This window comes from Cotesia typhae, unplaced genomic scaffold, assembly GCF_013202065.1.
Source record: "Cotesia typhae breed Kobodo isofemale line unplaced genomic scaffold, CoteBio_Ctyphae contig_4, whole genome shotgun sequence".
Taxonomy (NCBI): Eukaryota; Metazoa; Arthropoda; class Insecta; order Hymenoptera; family Braconidae; genus Cotesia; species Cotesia typhae.
The window spans coordinates 9,070,678-9,091,592 of NW_027423748.1; the positions used below are offsets into that span (position 1 = coordinate 9,070,678).

General features: G+C 32.0%; 3 protein-coding genes across 3 annotated transcripts; 2 read left to right on the forward strand and 1 right to left on the reverse strand.

Annotated features, from left to right (window-relative positions):
- Positions 1–3,652: 3,652 nt before the first annotated feature.
- LOC141527288 (uncharacterized) lies at positions 3,653–9,178 on the forward strand. Its single transcript, XM_074242695.1, has 3 exons — positions 3,653–3,831; positions 3,997–4,154; positions 4,537–9,178. Exons 2-3 carry the CDS (start codon positions 4,071–4,073, stop codon positions 9,010–9,012), a joined length of 4,560 nt encoding a protein of 1,519 aa, XP_074098796.1. The 5' UTR covers positions 3,653–3,831; positions 3,997–4,070; the 3' UTR covers positions 9,013–9,178.
- A 459-nt stretch (positions 9,179–9,637) lies between these two features.
- Positions 9,638–14,838, reverse strand: LOC141527215 (uncharacterized). Its single transcript, XM_074242572.1, has 2 exons — positions 13,955–14,838; positions 9,638–12,838 (listed from the first exon to the last, which is right to left on the reverse strand). The coding sequence occupies exons 1-2, from the start codon at positions 14,337–14,339 to the stop codon at positions 11,040–11,042; spliced, it is 2,184 nt and encodes a 727-aa protein (XP_074098673.1). The 5' UTR covers positions 14,340–14,838; the 3' UTR covers positions 9,638–11,039.
- Positions 14,839–16,260: 1,422 nt separating this feature from the next.
- Positions 16,261–20,099, forward strand: LOC141527119 (uncharacterized). Its single transcript, XM_074242429.1, has 6 exons — positions 16,261–16,637; positions 17,530–17,680; positions 17,810–18,025; positions 18,304–18,375; positions 18,493–19,015; positions 19,253–20,099. The coding sequence occupies exons 1-6, from the start codon at positions 16,376–16,378 to the stop codon at positions 19,358–19,360; spliced, it is 1,332 nt and encodes a 443-aa protein (XP_074098530.1). The 5' UTR covers positions 16,261–16,375; the 3' UTR covers positions 19,361–20,099.
- The last annotated feature ends 816 nt before the right edge of the window (positions 20,100–20,915 follow it).

Here is a 20,915-nt window from a genome sequence, read left to right on the forward strand (position 1 = left end):
CACTGCCCGTCAACAGTCAGTGTGACCTTAACCACGGCATTGGGTTATAAATAAAGGAACCGACATTGGTGAAATTATTCAAGGAGTTGAGCTGGTGTGTCGACATGTAAAATGCTACTTCTAACGCCCAGCGAAGTTACCTTTACTTATATCATATTGTCCATTATAACAGCACAGGGATTTTTTTTAAATAGATACACTGAAAAAAAAAATTTTATTTGATAGGAAAATTCTTAAGCTAATAAATAATATTTTCTTGAATTAATCACTTTTAAATATTGCTACAATCAATAATTACACTGCCAAAAAAATCAACTAGATTTAAATGTAAAATTATTTAACCGATAAAATTATTTTGCAGAGTTTAATTTTTTGAATCACGACAAAAAAAAATGATTTTACAATTTTTCAATATCTTGAATAGTATACCAAAGTTTTCCGGGTTAAACCGAGAGTAACTTTAAATTCCTAGCTCAAATTCCAGGATAGAAACTATTCAAAGACCATGAATAGTAATTAAAAAATGTGTATTCGGTAATTCCCAGCAGACGTAATTAATCTGAGCGATGGAACGAATTATTGGAGAACTGTGGAAGAATTCGGGGGTCGGTTATCACGCCCACGACGGTTCGATTAATGAAATTCCAATTGACGTGCACCGACGTGTCCTTCTCTGGTCACGTGTGCTATCTCTTATGCCATACATACCTACATGAATATATGTATGTGTAGATAGTAATTCCCTCTCCGTGGAAATGTCCATTGTCCATATGAAGCTCAACTTCTGCAGAGAGTCACGTATTGTGATGTATTGGTGAGAATTATGTGTGTTATCTACATATATACATATATATATTGATGGACGTACCCATTTATGTTAAACTACACAAACAACTCTGCTGATTTTCCATTCTCGCGTTATCATCATCAACATTAACACTACCATCTACAATCACATCTGCTTCCGGATATCGATCATTATCCAAACGCTCGAGAATCTCCTCATTACGTCATTATGACTGCGATATCCGTTCGAAAGACGAGCTCACACCTGCTCCAACCGATCTGCGATACGTTTTCAAACGATACAATTTATGTCATTATTATTCGCCATCATCTCCCGGCATTATACTGTCATTTATATATTATATATATTATTAAACACACGTATTTTTAACTCCAACTGATAATTGGAGTTAAAATAATAATAGTTTAAAGTGATAAATATCCCCTGTCTATTAATTATATATACAAAACCACGGACAGAAGTATAACACAATTAAATCCCGATATGATATGATATGATATGTGATGTCATTACTGTTACGCGCGTATTTAATAATATACATGCATATTTCATTTTAATCAGCCTCCTCATCAAAATTTTCACTACTTATTTATTTCGGTAAATAGTATTTGCTTTGTATCGCCTTAACTCGTTTAATTTAATATCTCGTTAGCGTCACTCCAAATATTCTTGGACGTTTATTAAATAAATCCCTTTTTTTTTGTGCTGCATGAAAAATAAATTGCGCCGTTAATCCATTGAAATTTCATATCATGTCAAAACTTTTATATTGTAATTAAAATGCTATTCGTGGAAATTGTAATCTTAGTGAGGAAATTTCAGTCTTTGAAAAATCTATCCGGCTCTTGGAGGACTCCTTGAAATATAATTGACAGAAACACGCATACTGTATACCTACTCGTATTTAGGTGAATTAATTACTTTTTCAGTCAACATTTATGTCGCGTGGGAGCTGATAGTATTTATAAGATTTATCGTCCACATCCGATGTGAAATGAAAAATATTATATTAAAGTTTAGTTTTATTCGCTTTAAATTTAAAGCGTTGTACAGTCAATAGTAAATTGTCGGGTGTATTCCACTCGCCAAAACTCGATAATGCCACCTTCAATGGATTTACATTTCATTTGTTTGTGTTTCCTATATAAATTCCATTTTTATTATTTTTTATTTATTTTTATTAGTCGCAAAAATCGCTTTTATTTTCCGATACTTGATATTTTTAAAATTTATTAAAATAGTTTTTTTTTATATTTATCAAATTAAAAACAAATATTAATCTTTTTTTTTTCCAAAAATTTTTTAATCTTTCCGGACAAAAATTTATTCTGTGTCAAAAATCGGCTAAAAATTGTTAAAAAAATTTTTTTAATTTTTCTTAGCGGAAAGTTAAAAATGATTAGTAAAAGAATAAAATTTCTAGATATATGCAGCATTATTTATAATATAAAATCTATACTTGATAATATAAATATCCATAACAGTGGCACAAAATTGATAGACGATCAATGCTGCGTTAGTGTGTCGTACATACATATTAATTATATTATGTCGAGAGGCATGCCAGAGGATTGTTAAGTGTTGGACGTTGGAAGAGCTCATACGAGGGTTGTGGGTGTCTTTGGTAGCTTTCGGAGGCCTCTCCACCGCCACCCCTCCCAGTAACCGCCGTTATCCGCCAACCCGCTGTCACTATCACTGCATATACTCTTCTGTTCTGTTCTGTTGGCTACTACCACTGTTGCCACGAGTTCACCACTATTACGCCGTCTAAACTCACCCCGTGCTGCAACCATCCTCTGCAAAGCTCTCAGTAAGCTTTCGTCAGAGACCAGAGACTCCTATCAAGTGATACGAGCCCCGCAATATAATACTAACCGAGATATAGACCTAGTAATAGCAGCACGTACCGGTACACCCACTATGATTATCAGAAATCCAATTGCTGTTAGTTGGACCGAAAATCTTCCCGTCAGCCAATCTTACTCCTAATCGATCCTTCAGACATATCACGGTTATTTCTGGCACCCACTAATTAATTCGTGTATCCGTTAATAGACCAAGGATTATCAATCTTACAACTATTGTTAATTATTCTCTTGGTTAATTTACAAAGATTCATTCATTTTTATCAGACTAGAATTAACAAACAATTACATTAAAGTTAGCTGTCACTTGACAATTTTTTTATTTTTTTTTTTTTTAACAAATAAATTTCTTCCAAAAAATTATTTTTAAAAATATTGCATTTGTAATTTTTTAAAATTTGAAAATGTCAATTTTTTTTTATAAATTTTTTTTTGTCACAATTTATTTGTAACAAAAATTCTTAAAATTATCAACTATCTGCTAATTTAATTTTCATTAACAAATATCACAATTTGCAATTAATTTTCAAATAATTTTTCGTCAGAAAAAAATTAAAAAAATTGACTTTTTTTTCTTTAAATTTTGAATTGAAGTAAAAATTATTAAAAAAAAATTTTTTTTGTTGAATTTGCAATTTAATTTAATCAAAAAAAAAAAAAAAAAAAAAAAATTCTGAAAAAATTAAAAATAAATTTTTATAAATAATGTGAAAAATTAAAATGATTTAATTATTTTTTAAATAATAAAAAAAAAAAAGATGAAGTTGTTTATTTTTTTTGTAACTCAGATTTAAAAAAAAATAAATTAAAAAAATTATTTATAAATATTTTGAATTTGACATTTAAAGCGCGCCCATTTTTCTCCTGCGAAAAAACAAGCAGCGCCATCTAATAGTCTTATCGACTGAAGAAAAAAGATAAGAATTATCCGGCAGCGTTGTTTTTAACTGTTCAGTTATCAAATCATATGAAAATGTCTCAACAAACATAACGGTCGTAAGAGTGTTTCGTTAAACAACAATCATTTTGTTTATTATTAATTAAAAAATTGAGGTGAATTTATTGATTTGTTAAAATAAACTAAAGATGATAAAAAATGCAGCGTAATTTTTAGAATGACTTCTAAGTGATTATTTCCGCGGGATTTATTTAGAGGTTAGTATCAGTATCAATATTTGTTTACGTTTTTATAAGCTTTGTAATTTATTAATTAATTTTATTTTACATTTTTTAAGATTTTTATAAAGATCTTAAGTATTTTATAATAAGTGTAAATTAATACTAGAGATTATATTCAATTAATAATATTTTTTTTTGCAGATTCAATTTTGCTGAAGCGAAAATTAGCAAGTGAATTTTACATTTAGATATTGTTTATAATTAAACAATTAAAAATGACTGAATCAAAGTTGATATTACGGAAGTGGGAGGATTTTATAAAAGCAGGAGAATTCGAAGGTCTTGCTCAAAAAATAAAGGTAAAAATATGATATTATAATAAATTGACTGATCATTTTTTGGTTTTCTTAAAAAACATAAATTATTATTTAAAAATTATTCTAATAAATTTTTTTAGTAATATTTTATCAAATTATAATTTTTTTTAAATTATTGTCTTTATTGTTTATCTTAAAAAAATTTTTTTAAATGGTCAAATGTCTGTCAACTTCATTTTCTTAATTTAAAAAAAAAAAAAAAAAAAAAAAAAAAAATATTTATAAATATTAACAGATATTTGATGATTAAAAAAAAATAAAATAAATCAAAGATATTAAATTTCAAACAGCTGATTAGAATTAAAAATACTCTAATAGTTAGCAAGCTTTTCAATTACTAATAAAATTTTTTTATTGATTTCAGGAAACTGATGTAAAATTATCAAATAAATTAGACTCATCTTGGACACGTCTGTTAATATTTATTTGCCATTACGTAACAAGGAACGAAAAAATATCATCATCTACAGCTTCAGAAATAACCGAAGTCATCAGCGCAATTCACCTGAAGTTATTATCAATACCAGACCCAGATAAAATTTTTTCATCGCTCTACCACGTGATAAAAGTATTTCTGTCCTTAAAGTACCACCAAGAAGCCCGCGAAGTCACAGACTACTTCCTACCAGGTTCAGTATGGTTCTCCGCAGTCGAAAATCTATCCTACATTTCAAAACTGTCATCTTTGTGGGCCACCAGCCTGGTCAGTTATTTAAAATCTAACAAAACTCAATTCGAGAAAGCGACTGAGTTGATCAAGTACCAGCTGAAACTACGCTTACTCGGCGACCCAGGAGAGCACCGAGTGTTCATCAACGATCTCGACTCTTACTTCTTGATAATCAAGTCCTACGACGATGAAAAGTACGAGGAAGATTTTCAGAGCTTTATCATGAAAATCGACACATTGTGTGACATTAAAATTTCTCTGGGCACGAAAGACAAGTATCGTACTTACGATAGTTTCCTGCGACTGATTACCGACATCTTGTCGAATAAAATAAATATCAAGAGGATTAAAAAAATTTCTGGCGAAAAAATCAAGCAGCTCTTCGATCCGTTCCGCGAGGCAGTAAAAGCCGATTATGAAATCAACGAATGCTTCGCAATGTACGAGCTCATGTGCTCAGTTTTTACACGACCAGTTTCTGCATTCGACAAAGCTACCGTCGACGTAATTGACACTTACATCCAAACGCTCGATAAAATTGTCAAAAAACACGGTATTCAGAACGCAGTCTGTAAAAACTTTAACCATGCATCAGTGTTGCTTCACTTGGTTTTAATTTACTGGGAAAGTTATGCCAAGACAAAAGGGAAATTTGGCATCCCAGTAGAGTTTATACCCAAGCTGCTGAGCGTGATAATCCACCAGGCTGATTTATTTTCCAAGATAGAAATTTCTTGCAATAAATGCTCGTCAGACAAGTGTACAATCAAAAAAGACATTTACAATTCTATTGGAGTTAAAATTCGAATTCTCTTGATACTATCCCGGATCGACGCGACCTCCGAAAACCTCAGACAAATCGGCTTTTCTCTCTTCGAAGACTGCGTCAGCATCGTTTCAGAATTAAAAGAAAACAATTGTGAATCGTGGTTAAAAAATTGGAGTCTTTGCTGTTCAAGAATTTTCAATGTTATTCTTCAGTATGACAAAAATTACTACCAAGATTATATTCTTTTCAGTGAGCTACTGTGCACCAAGATCAAGAGCTTCGGAGTGGAGAAGCTTCTCGAGCCAGAAGAAAATTTCCTGGCTCTTTGCTTGCACCGGCTTGGAGCTACTCATTACCACAACGAAAATTACGAAGCCGCTATGGAGGTCGCGTCTTTGAGCGCGTATGTAGGCTTGAGTACCGGAGAAGGTTTATCTTTTCGTACCTGGGCAAACTGCAAGTACCGGTATCCATCAGCAAAGTCTATGTCCATGGTAGAATGTCTGGAGTCTAACAAGATGGCTGCACGATTTGGAATCAGGGTTTCTTTAGACGGTCCTCAGAAACGGCAAATATGCTTGCAAGAAATCAAAGGCTTGGAGAACTGCCCAATGAATATGGTGTCTTCAATCTTGATGGTCATTGAATTATTGCAAACTTTAGATCCTGACCCGATGGAGTACGCCCAGGCGATCCATTTGCTCAGCTACCATCAATTGGACGTCCAAAATTCAGAGTCTCTAAAAAAATTCCTTACAACAGCTCAGTTGGAATTAAAAAAATTACCAAAAACATCATCAAGGCAATTGCTGTACGGAAATTTGCAATTTTATTCATTTGTCGAAAAACTATTAGACATTCGCAGCACCATTGAAGCTGAAATGCTGACATCTACCATGCGATTGTCTGTAAAAATCCGAGGCGACCCGGCGAGCAACGTCGTTCCGGCTTACAGCCTGATAAACATCACTACTTCTTCAAACTTGGAAGCTTCTTTAGAGCGAGTTTTAGAATTCTGGACAAAGTACTGCGAGCAAGAAGGCCTGATCGAGAGTTTCGGTAAGTTTCTGACTCCCAACATGATGATAAGGCTCGTGATCATCGCCGGGGAGTACGCGAAGTTCTATCACTTCCGCGGAGCGGAGATATCTGCTTGGAAGCTGGCGATGAGCTTAGCAAACAAGTTCAAAGACGACTGGTCTATAATGTACATTTGCAGCCGCAGTATCATGTCGAGGTACCTGAAAACCGAGTGGATCGCCCTCGCCGAGGAGTCTGCTGCTAAATTAAAAGACTCTAACGGCGGAGAAATAATCGAGAGCATCGCAATGTTCAAATTCAGCTTGTCAAGCTATTATTTCTACCTCGGGCGTATCAACGAGGCTAAAAAATTGTTCGACGAAACTTTAGAGACTCCTAAGATTAAATTCATCAAAAATTACCCTACTTATCTCTACGCGATGGACATATTGATATCCGAACGACTGAACTACGACGACTGCTTCAATAAACACAAGTACATGCAGGCGATCATTGAAGGTTTGTACACGGTGATATTAATCGAAGAAAATTTTTTGTCCTCGCATAACCTTCCTCGAGAAGACCTGCTCTACAGACTGGATATCGCCATGGAGTTCACGAATCACATAACGCTGCGTATGAACAGTCTGTTGTCTTACCGCGAGATAGCTGCGCACTTGATACGTCGCTTGAGAGTAGTCCAGAAATTAGGATCCACTCTCCACGTAGCAGAGTGTCTGAAAAATCTCTGCTTTCTTGATTTGTCGCGCAATCAACTGGAGGACTGCGAAGTCAAGCTCCAGGGACTGGAGCATATTTTAAAGCTGGACTCGTTTGATTTTGGTAAAGCGACTAAATCAAAGAACGGTGTTAATGTCTTTTGCGACAACTCTCCTCAGAGACCGGTTGAATTGGTCCGTGATATTCCGCATAATGACGCATCGCCGGTGCTGATGACTAAAGTATTTTCTCCGCCTGATTTTATGGAGCATGACAAAGATTGCAAGTGTTTTAAATGTACAAATTTTTCTTACAAGTATTTTGTGTTTTCCTGCACGCATATACGAGCTCAGCTTTACGCGGCGCAGAATAATGTAGAGCAAGCGGTGGAGCATTTTTACGGAGCTTTGCAGATTGTCAAGAAGCTTGTTGATGTCCAGGTGGAGAATTTTGAGATTGTCTCCCAGCGCTATGTGGAGTATGTGCTTTTCTTGCTGGATTTTGCAAAGTTTATCAAGTACTCGATACCAAATGGAGGTGCTGATGCTCTGAGTATGGTTGTATATGCACTGAGTATCTGTGAAAAGCACAAAATTAAAAACCACCCAGTTTGTTTCAGCGTCAAAGAGGTTATTTTTGAAGCAAAGTTCCAGGAGACTTTTAGAGCTGATGATTATGCAAAGTTTGTGGTTCCTGATGCTAGAGCAGAGGTTGGTGATGAAATGACAGCTGGAGGAGATATTTGTTTCACGCCTGTCAGAGGAGAGGCTAGAACGATCGTTAAAATCAAACGAAGAAATTCTCCGCCGATTATTACCTTCGGTAAAGCGAACATTGATAGAGTTGAAGAGGACAAAGATTGCTTGACACCTGTTGTTGCTTGTGATGATCAGGTGAAGATTGTCAAGAAAACGACCAGGGTTACCAAGGTCAAACCAATTAGACGGAAAATTTTAGACTCGGAGTATCTTACTCCGGTTGGGAAAAAAAATAATGATTTAAATTCGGCGATTTGTGAAGCCGGAGATTCCAAAGAAGAAATTTCGGAAAGCAAAGAACAGTCAAAGGCTCTTAATCTTAATCCTTCGAAGATTAAAATTAAATCTGTTCAAAAAGCTGATGTGGATGTTAATCTTCTTCGCAAGACTAGGGTTAAGTCGGAGGTAATTGGAGGTGATGTTAATTGTAATGTTCGTAAATCTAGGACAAAAATTGAAAATTCTACGAAAAGAGCCAAGACTAATTCTAAAGCTACCAAAAAGCAGAAAATTACGAGTGAACATGAAGATAATGTTAGTGATTTAGAAGCTTTGCATGTTAGTGATAATTCCAAGGTTCGTAAATCAAGGTCTGGTTTAACGGCAAGAGCCAAGACTAATTCCAAGGAAGAGTTGAAAAATCAACTGGATACTGTTGTGGAGGGCTTACAAGCTGTACATATTAGTGAAAATACTGTTGGAAAATCCAGGAACAAATCTAAGGATTTGAGTGCTGAAGAGACCGAAAGCACACAAGATAATAATTTTAATAATACTGAGGCGGTGAAAGCAATTAATTTGGAAAATCAGGAGGAAGTTGTTGATAATAATTATACTGAAGAACCAAGAAGGTCAAAGCGCGTCGCTGCGAAGAAATCAGAGCCTGATATAAATAAATTTTAAATTTTAAAACAAAGAAATTGATGGGAATTTTTATCAAAGTTTTGGGTAGTTTATATCAAAGTGTAAATGAATTTAATTAATTATTTTTTAAATTAAAAGCCAGGTTTTAGATCCAAGATGTTGGAAATAGTGTCAATATTTGGAATAATAAATTAAATTTTATTTATTGATGAGTTTATCTTAAAAGAGTTATAAATGAAAAACTGGTTTTTAAATTATTTTTGTAAAAAATTTTTTTTTATTACTTTTTATAGATATTGATTAAATGTAATGAGTGTCAAGAATGTTAGTACTATTTGTAAGTAAATCTGTAAAGCATTTTACTAATAAATTTTGTTAGCAAATAAATCAATTTTCGATTTATGTGTATTATTATTTTTAAGTTTAAATATTTTTTTTTTTTTTAATAAAAAAAAATTTTAATTAAATATTGCATCAATTTTATACCTATTATATTAGATCAAATATTAGTTTTTGTCCTAAATTCTTCTAAAATCTTTTTCTTCAATAAAAAAAAAAAAAAAAAAAAAAAAAAAAGAACTGTAATTAAAAATTTTTTTTTATTACATGAAAATTTAAGATTTGATAAATTTATTATAAACTAGCAACAATAAATAAAAAAACATTTATTACATGAAATTAGAAAAGTTTATTAAAATATATATTGTATGTACATTTGTAGTTGTAGAAATTTTAGAAAGATTAGATGCTACCTGATCATAATTCAATACATAATCACCGACATTACAATTACGATTATTACTGATCGAATTAATCAATAATATTAAACATGGCATAAATAATAACAGATTTTACCGAATTTATTTTTAAAGATATTTTGTTCAACTTAAATACTGCAACGAAAAACTGAGTTAAACGTTGGTCCTAATACCAAGTCTTGCATTTTTATTTAATTATTTAAATATCACACATTGTCTCAAATCAAACGTTCTTTTAATCGACTTTCATTTCTTACTTTATCATTCATAAGTTACAATAAATAATTGCGGCTTCAATCATCGATTCATTTATACTGATAAAAAAAAAATTTTTTTTACTTGAACAGATTTCTGTTTCAATTGAAGGCACTAAATTAAATTTACAAATATATTAATTTTGTTCATGCATTAATTCGAAAAATAATTTAACCTTATAAATATTATAATTTTCAAATGAATAATTTTGATTTTAAATTTATAATTTTGATTTACTTTAAAACTGCATACCAATATTACCAATTATTCTTCTAATCCCAAAAATTTTATTATAAATTCAAGTATTTTATTTTTAATCTTTAAACACAAAATAAATATTTAACAAAAATCTGTTTATTTTGTATTTAAATAAATAATTAAATTTAAAATAAAATTCCAGAACAAGAGAAATAATCTATTCGAGTTAATCCCACGTACAAACATGAAAGCTTAAAATTTTTCTATTTCTAAAAATAACAATCCGAATACTTTAGAAATAGAAAAATCCGCAGTACAACTTTAGATTTTAAAATACCTCATTAAATCGTATATGCTCACAATATTAGCAAAAAAAAAAAAAAAAATAATAATAATAATAATATAATTAATCATTTTTTCATGTTATCAATTATCCCATTTATCACACAAAATTAAACTTATTATCAACAGCCATATGTAATCATAAAATATAAATTATGGAAGCTTCACAATTAATTAAATCTTATTTTATCCTTAATAATATTAATAATAATAATAATAATAATAATAATAATAATAATAATAATAATAATAATAAATGAAAAAAATGATCAACAGTAGAAAACCTTCCGCTAGTTACTTTGTACAAAAATAATTAAATAATTAATCCACGAGTTGTATAAAAAACATTAATAACTCTTTGGAAGTAATATAAATTTAAACGCAAGTAACAAGACAATGAAAAATATACATATAATATCTATAATAATAATAATATTAATTAATAATGATTATAATAATAAATCAATGCTTATCAATGTATCAAATAATGAGCTTAGTAATGTAAATCACAGTCTAAAGTTGAGTATACTTTAAGTCAGAGTGAACTGCTATCATCTCAGTAGTGTCGACAGACCCGATGGCTTGAGCCCTGGCATCTTCTTCTTGAGTCTTGGCGAGTTCCATTAGCGCCAGAGCACCCATCCATTTTTTATTGTCAGGTTTACTCGCTGGATCCTTTTCTATCTGTTCTCCAGATTCAGCCACAATAACTTTGCAATTATTATTATTATTATTATTATTATTATTATTATTATTATTATTATTATTATTATTATTATTATTATTATTATTATTATTACTATTATTACTATTACTACTACTGTTGTCATTATTATGGTTATTATTATTATTATTATTATTATTATTATTATTATTATTATTATTATAACCAACTCTGTGGACGATATTACGTGAATCGTGATGAGAATGACTGCCAGCGAGCATTAGAACAGTGGGCCTGGTTCCATTATCGGATCTTGTTTTATTGAGCTCTTCTTCGACTCTAAGCTGAGGTAAACGAGGCAATTGCTCGTAACCCTGAGGTTTATTATCACGCAAAGTATCTCTGCTCCATGATAAGTCAGTAGCACTTTTATTATTTGTTAAATTATTAACATTAGAATTAATATTAATTAAATTATCATTAGAGTGTAGATCACGACCGGTATCCCTGCTCCAGGATAAATCAGTGGCGTTTAAATTAATATCATTTAAATTATCGTTCGTTAAACTACATTGAAGATCACGACTGGTATCACGGCCCCAGGATAAATCAGTAACGCTTAAATTATCATTAATATTTGAATCAGTAATTAAATTATCAACTAGACTACCGCGACAGAGGTCATTGGACATTGGCACTTGGTTACTATTAATAGATTGATGATGGCTCCAGAGATTCTGAGGTTCTTGAGTTTCATCGAACACCAGTTCTTTAGCGACGTTTATTCCAACTCTGTCAGACCTGGACTTGGGCGACGCAGACCGCCAGAGAGGTCTTTCGTAGACAGCTTCCTCACTGGGCTCTTCCTCCAGTTTATCGGGTGCTAGAGAGTGGAAATCTACTTCTTCGTTGAAATTCCGAATACAAGAGACACTTCTCAAGGGAGTACTTTCTATTTGAGCTTCATCTTGCTCGATGAATGGTCTCTTGGGCTGCGAGTCCCACTCCAAAGGCTTCGCGAGTTGTTCCCGACAAGCTTCGCGAAGCCATCGCTTTTTCGGCTGGAGTCTGTCGAACATGGGACGCACTGGAGTCGCGGATAATTTAGTGGCAGTGGTCGCGGAATCTTCGTCCTCAGAGTGGTGAAGAACTTGGCAAGCTTCGGTCGCCTCGTCGTCCTGACTCTCTTCCTGGCTGTCTTGGCTCTCGCTGCAGTAAATTCGCTGGTTTGGAGACTTACAGTCGCGGTTCTCCTGCTCTCCGGCGTCCATCATCAACCCTTTTCGGGATTTTAGTCTCTTGTAATCGGAGCAGTTCTTCCAGGATTTTTTCTTGCGATCTTTCCCCGTAGGTGTTCGGTCCTCGCGGTCTCGGGCCATTTTGTAGCGCTCCAGCCATCGAGTTACGTCGTGGGGTAATTCGGTGTTTCCTGATACTGGTTTTAGGACAAAGTCATCTGATCGGGTTAGTGTGGCGTAAGGGTGATCTGGACAGTGACGATTTGCATGCGTAAATCTCATCTCACATCCTGGACCAGTGCATAAAAATGGCTTTTCTCCGGTGTGCAGTCGTTGGTGGGTTTTTAATTGTCCTGATTGAGTAAATGCTTTTGTACATCCTGGATAATCACATGGGTACGGTCTCTCACCTGAAAAAAAAATTGAATATTTTTAATTTTTATAATCTTATGTTTTTTAAATATTTTTTTTTTTTAATTATTAAATAATTTAAAAATTAAATAAAAAATTATTGATAGAGAAAAAAAATTAAAGAATTTTTAAATGAGAAATTTCAAATATTTATCAATTTTTTTTTAATTTTTTAGTAAAGATAAATAAAAAAAAATGAACGTCAAAATTTATTTTATAAAATAACTTGGTAATTATTTACAAGAGTCTACCCCATTTTGAATATCACAATTTTTTTTTTTTTTATTAAAAAATTTGTTAAAATTGTGACAATCAACTTTTTATTTTAAATTGTTCATTTTTTTATGTATTTAAAAAAAAAATATCTCAATAAAATCAAAAATAAATTTCGTTCAAAAAAATGAAAATTAAAATGGTTGAGCCCACTTGTAAATATTTACCAAAAATTTGACAATTTAAGAATTAAATTAATAAAAAAAAAAATCTTTATAATAAGCAAAGAAAAATTCAGACTATAAAATCCTAAAAATTAAAAATTGAAAAAAAAAAAAAATTATTATTAATTTTTCTGTAATAGTACCGGCAATAAGAGCATTCACTGACTGAAAGTACTTAACAAACAAACAAATAATAAAAAAGTAAACAAAAAGATGTTATCATAAGCCACATGTTTTAAAAATGCTACTACGTGCTCACTACGCTACTATAGCTGCGTAAGCTTCTCAGCTGTACACAAAGAAACCAGTACAGAGTGAAGAGCCTCTACTAAATACTCGTCCAAGTCTGTTGTGAGTCGTGAGTAAAGTGAGAGTAGCCATTTAACAATTTAAAGCGCGTGATGGCGGTTGGCTTGGCGGGACGCGTGCTCTCGCGTAACCGTTACAATCTAACTAACAAATTACAATAAATCATGGCCCAGTAACAGATAATCCACGATTCAAGCCCTCCGATAATTAATCGGTCTTCTACAAGCACTCTTAACCAAATAATTCTTCAAGCCCCATTCATAAAAATCTAAAAGTAAATAAAATCACTAATGCAAATAAAATCACAAAGAGCTTCAATTGTTTCAAGATTATAATTATAAATATAAATAAAAACAAGGCTAAGCTTACCAGTGTGCGTTCTGAGGTGAGCTTGGAGGCTCTTTTCCCTGGGGAAGACCCGATTACAGAAGGTGCACTTGATGCTGCTGGGCGACGTGCTGCCCTGCATCATCAGATTGGTCAAAGCATCAGCACGAGGTCTACCACGTCTGTGACTTTCGCTGCTGTTTCTCGTTCCAGGTGTAACGCTGGCTTTTATGGACCCACTGCTGCCGCTGTGGTGGTGATCCCGGTACTCTGGTGAAGAGCAGGAACTGCCCGGGCTGAGATTAACATTTCTGGCCTCCTCACCCCAATTCCAGGGATACAGCGTTGTATCAGTCATAGGTGGGCTTCTTGGCATCATCGCGTCTGCTGATGAACGTACGTCCCTTTGAGGCGTATGCATCTCCATCCCTCCGGTTACGTTTTTTCACCACAACGCTTTGTTTTTTTTTTAAATCACTTTTTACAAAACAAACTTATTTTTTTTTTATTTAATTAATTAATTAATTATTTATTAACTGATAACTGAACCATTAATATTAAAATTATTATTATTTTTAATTACTACTGGCGATAATAATCGGTCTGCTTTGTTGATCATTGATAAGCTCATTTGACGTACTTACTGTGTAATGATGTAAATTAACTGATTGTATGTTTGGTAATTTACAAAAATTAATAATTGTACTTTTATACTCTTGCTCTATTATAATACTCACTCGTGTAGCATAAGTAAGAACGCAAGCGCGCCACCTTACTTCGCGTATGCTTTATCGGGACTGCTGCCGCGTGCAACTGATTCAAACCGCCAAAAAATAATACACCCGGCTAAGTATGCCTACTCTGGCTAGTCCCCTCTCTCTCGCTCTCGTTGCGCTCAGCGCGAGGGCTACTAGCAAATGCTTCATCTTCAGCTTAGCTTCTTCAGCTTTACTTCAGCAGCTGCCCGTACCCGGCCAAGTCTCTGTCAAACAAACAACAATGGCGCGACTTTTTTTGTTACACTATACACACAAATAAAGATTCGGCGTCGCTTATTTTGGTCAAGCCGGGTCGCAGGTAAAAGTTGTACTCAGGTTTTGTTTAAGAGGTGGTTTTTTTTTAAGTATTTCGGGTTAATTTGGGAGAAATTTATGCTGGTTATAATGAGGTAAGGGAAATATTTTTAGTTTTTATTTAGATATTTTTTTAAATTGTTTAATTGAGTTTTGTTTATTTGTAGGTGCGTGTTTTCATGGAGCAGTGGTTTTTGGAAGATCACCAATCAGCTGGTTGCTTGTTTTAAGCGGGAGAAAAATAAATTACAAGTGTTTTGATTTTTTAAAAGTTAATTATAAAATTTTTTAAAAATTTTAATTTTATGTTTTATTATAATTTTAATAATAATTAATGAAACTAAAATTAGCCAAAAAAAATTTTTCATTTTTTTTTTTTTTTTTTTTTTTTTTTTTTTTAAATTGACTTATAGCTTTTCAAATTTTTGACATGTACAATTTTTTTGTAATAATTTTATTAATAAAAAAAATTTTTTTTAATTAAAATGGCGGCTAACTTAATTTTCATTAATAATTATTATTAAAAAATTTTAATGATTCTTTTTATTAAAATAGTTATTAAAACTTAATATGTAGAAAATTTGATAAATTCTAAGTGTAATTTAAAAAAAAATGTATTTTAATTAAATTTGTGTATATATAAAAAAATATAAATTAATTCATAAATAGTCTTAAAAATAATTGTTTTTTTTTAATATACCTCCTGTAAATACTTGTAAATAAATTCCTAAAACACTTAAATAAAAATAATACTAAAATTTTGAAAAACCGGATTAATTTTTGTATTTACTAAGAAAATGTTTATTTAATAAAAATTAAAATAATTGATATTTAAATTTTCGCGCTTTTTAGTTTGCCGGTTTCCCGCCAGTGGCGCAACAAATATTTAAAACAATAAACTTTAACATAAATAACACAAACAAATTAATTAATAATTATCATTTAACATTATGCAATTAATTGTTGATGATAAAAGTTAAAAAAAAAAACCAAAAAGAGTATTTAAAAGAATAAAAACGCCGAGCGCGTTTTTTCATGAAAACCCGGCAGGTGATCAACAAACTAGAGCGTGTTATTTTATTAAATTACAAATAAACGACGAATTGTTTAATAACAAAAGTTACATAAAAATTAAAATTAAATTTTTTCGAATCGAATTGTTCTATAAAGTTCAATAATAAAGTGATAAATAAAAAAAGTAGTGGGGGCAGTTAGCGTCTGGGTTGGAGATTGAATGCGGTCCCTCCCCAAGCCCAGCACAGACCTCGTGGTAGACACGGACTTCTCGTCTCAGCCATATTGAAAAATTGAATGTATCTGTTACACAAGGGCTCAAGAGTAGCCGATAATTATTTGCATAATCCTCGTCAAAAAGAGGATAAATATCGCCATGGAGAATACGTACAGCATCACCGTAACTAACAAATTCTTGTTGGCCCTAGACGAGGATGAGGATCCTTTGGAGCTGCTGAAAGTTCGCGAACAAGAGAAGGAAGCAAAAAAGAAAGAAAAACTCTCTGAGAAGGAGAACAAAAGTAAGCAACCTGAGGCACCAGCCAAAACTCCTGGCGTGAAACCCCAAAAAAGCCGCGTTATCAAGGATGCGCAACAGCAGCAGACGAAGCCTAACCAAGAGTTGAAAAAGGATCAAGGTTAGTTCATTTATTTTAATCTTATAAACTCTGAATCACTTGACCTCGTGTTTGCAACTATGGCCGACCACGGCGGACCTCGTGTTCATTCAGCCGACTGTATCCACTTAATCTCCCTTTTAATTGCTGCCTTATCTTACGCATAATAATCCATCATTGTTTAATAACTTGTTTACCATTTTTATTCCCAGTTTATTTTAATTTATTCGCGACAAACGGACTCTGAAAAATCATTAATCTTTGGCGCGTTTTCATGGGTTAGATGAGCATCTACCGGCGTGATAGAGCGCGAATTTCATCCAACAGAAGCTTCCTTTATCTTTATTCCTTTTTTCAGGTCCTATGTTTTTTTTTTTTTTTTTCAACTTTAATTAAGCTGCACTTATTTTAGCATCAACATTTATGACCAGTTACCATTTATGGCGATATATTTTTTTTTCTTAGTCCTTTTTTTTTTTATCCTGGATATTTCTTTTTTTAGAAAATTCGAGAGATTGCCGGAAAAAATATAATTAGTTTATTTTGTGATCTAATGAAGTGACAATAATGTTCAAGAACAGCTGGGTGGTAGGAATAATTTGAAAATCCATGTGCTTACTCACAAGTCTAGCCAACATGTCCGCCATGAGGCATGATAAAAATACACAACTATCACCTTACCTCCCACCGAGCTTACTATTTAGTTACTATTACTATTCCTACGTCGAGTAATATATTTTTAAATATTTAATATAAATTATTTATTTATTAAAAAAAAAAAAAATTTTTTTTTTTTGTTAAAAATTTTTATAACGTAGATTTTTATATTTTATCATTTTATTTAATAACAAGATAAAAAAATTAATGAGTACAGTAATTAATGATTTATTTATTTATTTATTTTTTTATTTAGTTGAGAAAAAGCCAGCTCAGCCGCGTTCAGGCGGTGATCGTAATGTTAAATTCTCCGGCGAGTCTCGAGAGGATCACAACAACAGGCGTAACCGCGAGGACGGTGACCGTCCCCCTCGTGCTCATGGAGAATACAGACGAGGACCTTCTGGGTAAATAAATTCAAAGTTTTATGAGTCGCTATTCTTACTTTCTACTGATAGAAAAAAAGTATTTTGTAGTGACTAATCTTGATAATTATAGAAAAGATAATTAATTTTAATGAAAATTATTTTCAACAGTGAGGGCCGGGAAAACCGAGAGTTCCGTGGTCCAAACGATGGCCCACGCGGTGACTTTGGTGAACGCAGACCAGCACGTGGTGGTCCTCGTGGTGGTGGCGCCGGCGAGAGGGGCTTAGGCCCACGTGGCGGACGTGGAGGATCACGCGGTCATCGTGGTGGTTTTGATAATCGCGGCAAACGGGAATTTGATCGTCAATCTGGTTCTGATAGAACGTAAGTATTTAATTTTATGCTTAAATATTCATTTTATTAATTAATTAACCGAAAAAAAAATTTTTTTTTAAATAACTCATTAATAAATTTTTAAAGTAGTTTTCTTTTTTTGTTATAAATTATTTTTTATTTTATGTCTGAACTTAGACAACCGAGGTAAGCACTCTAGCTACCTTAATAAATATTAATTATTTTTATTAAAAATTTGGTAATTATTTACATATTTACTTTTAAACAATTACCAAAGATTTTAATTAATTTATTAATCATGTTTACAGTGGAATCAAACCAGTTGACAAGAAAGACGGCGCTGGTAGCCACAATTGGGGATCTCACAACGATGATATTGCGTGAGTTGACAACTAATTTCTGTTATTACTTAACAATATTGTCTCGTGAATCTCCAGACTAATAGCAGATGAATCAGTATTTGAATAATTTATTAATAAAAAAAATTTTGTTAACAGAGAAACTTTAAACCAGGAAAACAATGAAGACTGGAGCAACTTGGATAAGCCTGAAGAAGTGCCAACGACTTCAACGGAGGCTAAGGACTCAACAGAAGCCCCGGCTAGCGCTGGAGATGTTTCTGCTGAAGAAAAGCCCGTTGAAGAAGAAACCAAGGAGCTCACTTACGATGAATGGAAGGCCCTGCGTGGAGCTCGTGCTAAGCCGACTTACAACTTGCGTAAAGCTGGAGAAGGCGAAGACTTGACTCGCTGGAAGAAAATGTACGCTTTAGAAAAGAAGAAGGAAGGCGCTGAGGAGGAAGAGGATGAAGAGGAGGAGTACGACGCCGCTGCTGAGTATCCTCAACGCGTTGGCAGGCAAAAACGCGTTTATGAAATTGAGATTCAATTCAGCGACTCACGGCGTGGCGCTGGAGGACGTGGTGGCCGTGGAGGACGTGGTCGCGGTGACCGCATGAATGGTCGCGGTTTCGGTGGTAACCGTGGTGGAATGACCAGAGATGACAATCGCATTGCTGCTGTAAGTATTTTTTTTTTTTTTTTTTTTTTTTTCTATTTTTTCATTGTTAATTAATAATTGTAATTAATTTATTTTTTTTATTTGAGAATTTCTTGAAAATTTTCATCTAAAAAATTAATTAATTATTTTTTGATTTTGCAATAAGTAAATAAATAAATAAATAAATAAATTAATTAATTAATTATAAAATTAATTTTGCAATAAATAAATAACTAAATAATTTATGTTTCAATTTAGGATGTCATCAAGGCGCCAGCTCCAATAGTAGAGCAGAGATCACCACGTGGACGTCCCCAAAATGCTCCAAAGGTTGATGATGAGCACGATTTCCCATCATTGGGTTAAACTTACTCACAGCTTCTTTATCTTCGCGCTGTATTGACATCTAAGCAAAAAATATATGGAATTAAACTAAAAAAAAACAACCCCCACCATAAAAAGAAATAATTTAAAACCACCACTCTCAATTACCATCAGTGAATGATTAAATGATTATGATAACTTTGAACATTAGCCCTTTATGCTACTCTTATTATCAATTGTCACCACAATCTCGCAATGTTTAAAAAAAAATACTTAGTAATACATTTAATAATAATACGTGAAACAACATCGATACGTATTTGCAAATTGAACCAAGGCATAATTGAAACTCAAAATTTGTTAACGAAAGTAGAAGAAAAGAAATACAAATAATTGACATTATTGTCTATAAATTATTAATAAATTAATTCGTTGATGAATTAATTAATTAATTTATTAATTATTAATTTTTTTTTTGCCCTGCAGAAAAAATTTTTTTGTGCAGCGTTATGTAAAACGTTTTATTTTTAACATACTAGTCTGAGACCGACTGCAGGAGCAAGTCACGCGGAGACTAAGTGTTTATTTTTTAAACTTAACTAACGTGCGTCGTCTACGTAATTTCTCTCTGTCATCAATTGTAATGAAACAAACTATTTTACAGTGTAGCATTGTAACATTTAACATTGTTACATTTATTATTATTATTATTAATATTAATTATAATTATTATTATTAATTTTTATGCAGAAAATTAAATAAAATTACGAAAAAATCCAAAGTACGAGTAGAAGAACCGATTTTTACAATCTTAAATATTAAAAATAAATTTTATTATTTAGAACAACCTCGTATGATTGATATCAAGATTGCAATTATTTTTTCAACACATTTTTTTGTGTTACTTCTTTTCGGTTTAGTTAAGAATTAAGAGTAATCGAAGGCCTAATTGCAGGCTAGTAAATATAAACTGAAAAAAAAAACCATATACGTATAAATATTAATATTTAAAAAAATAATGAAAAGCTTGTATAAATAATTTGCTTGAATACTAAAAATTAAGACTTTGGATGGCCTTTACTTTGAATTTTTTTTTTTTTTAGTTTTTTTTTATATATAGTTTAAAAGTAATGATAATAATAATGGTCCTTCAGCAAAGAAAAAATTTAGTTTTAAAAATAATTTTCAAATTTTTTTTTCCGAAGTTTTTTTTAGACTTATAATTGAAAAAGAAAAAAAAATGTATAGAAATAATTTTCTTTATATAATTGACTAAAAAAGAAAATGAAAAAAAAAAAAAATCTTATAAATTATTTAATAACATAAGCAAACATTTGTCCTCGATACATTTATTGGAAATAAAGATCAATTTTCTCGTATCGACATTCAGTAATTATAAAAAGAATAAAAAAAATTCCTTAAGTAGTTGATTAGCGGACTTGAGTACATCTATTTTATAGAAAACGCTACATGTACACTTGTATGTAAAACAAAAAGAAAATAATTAAAGATACTTTACGAGTTTTCCAAAATGGAAATAAAAATACAAAACTGTTGGTACAATAATAAACAGTTTTCGTGGCTTTGGTAATAAAAA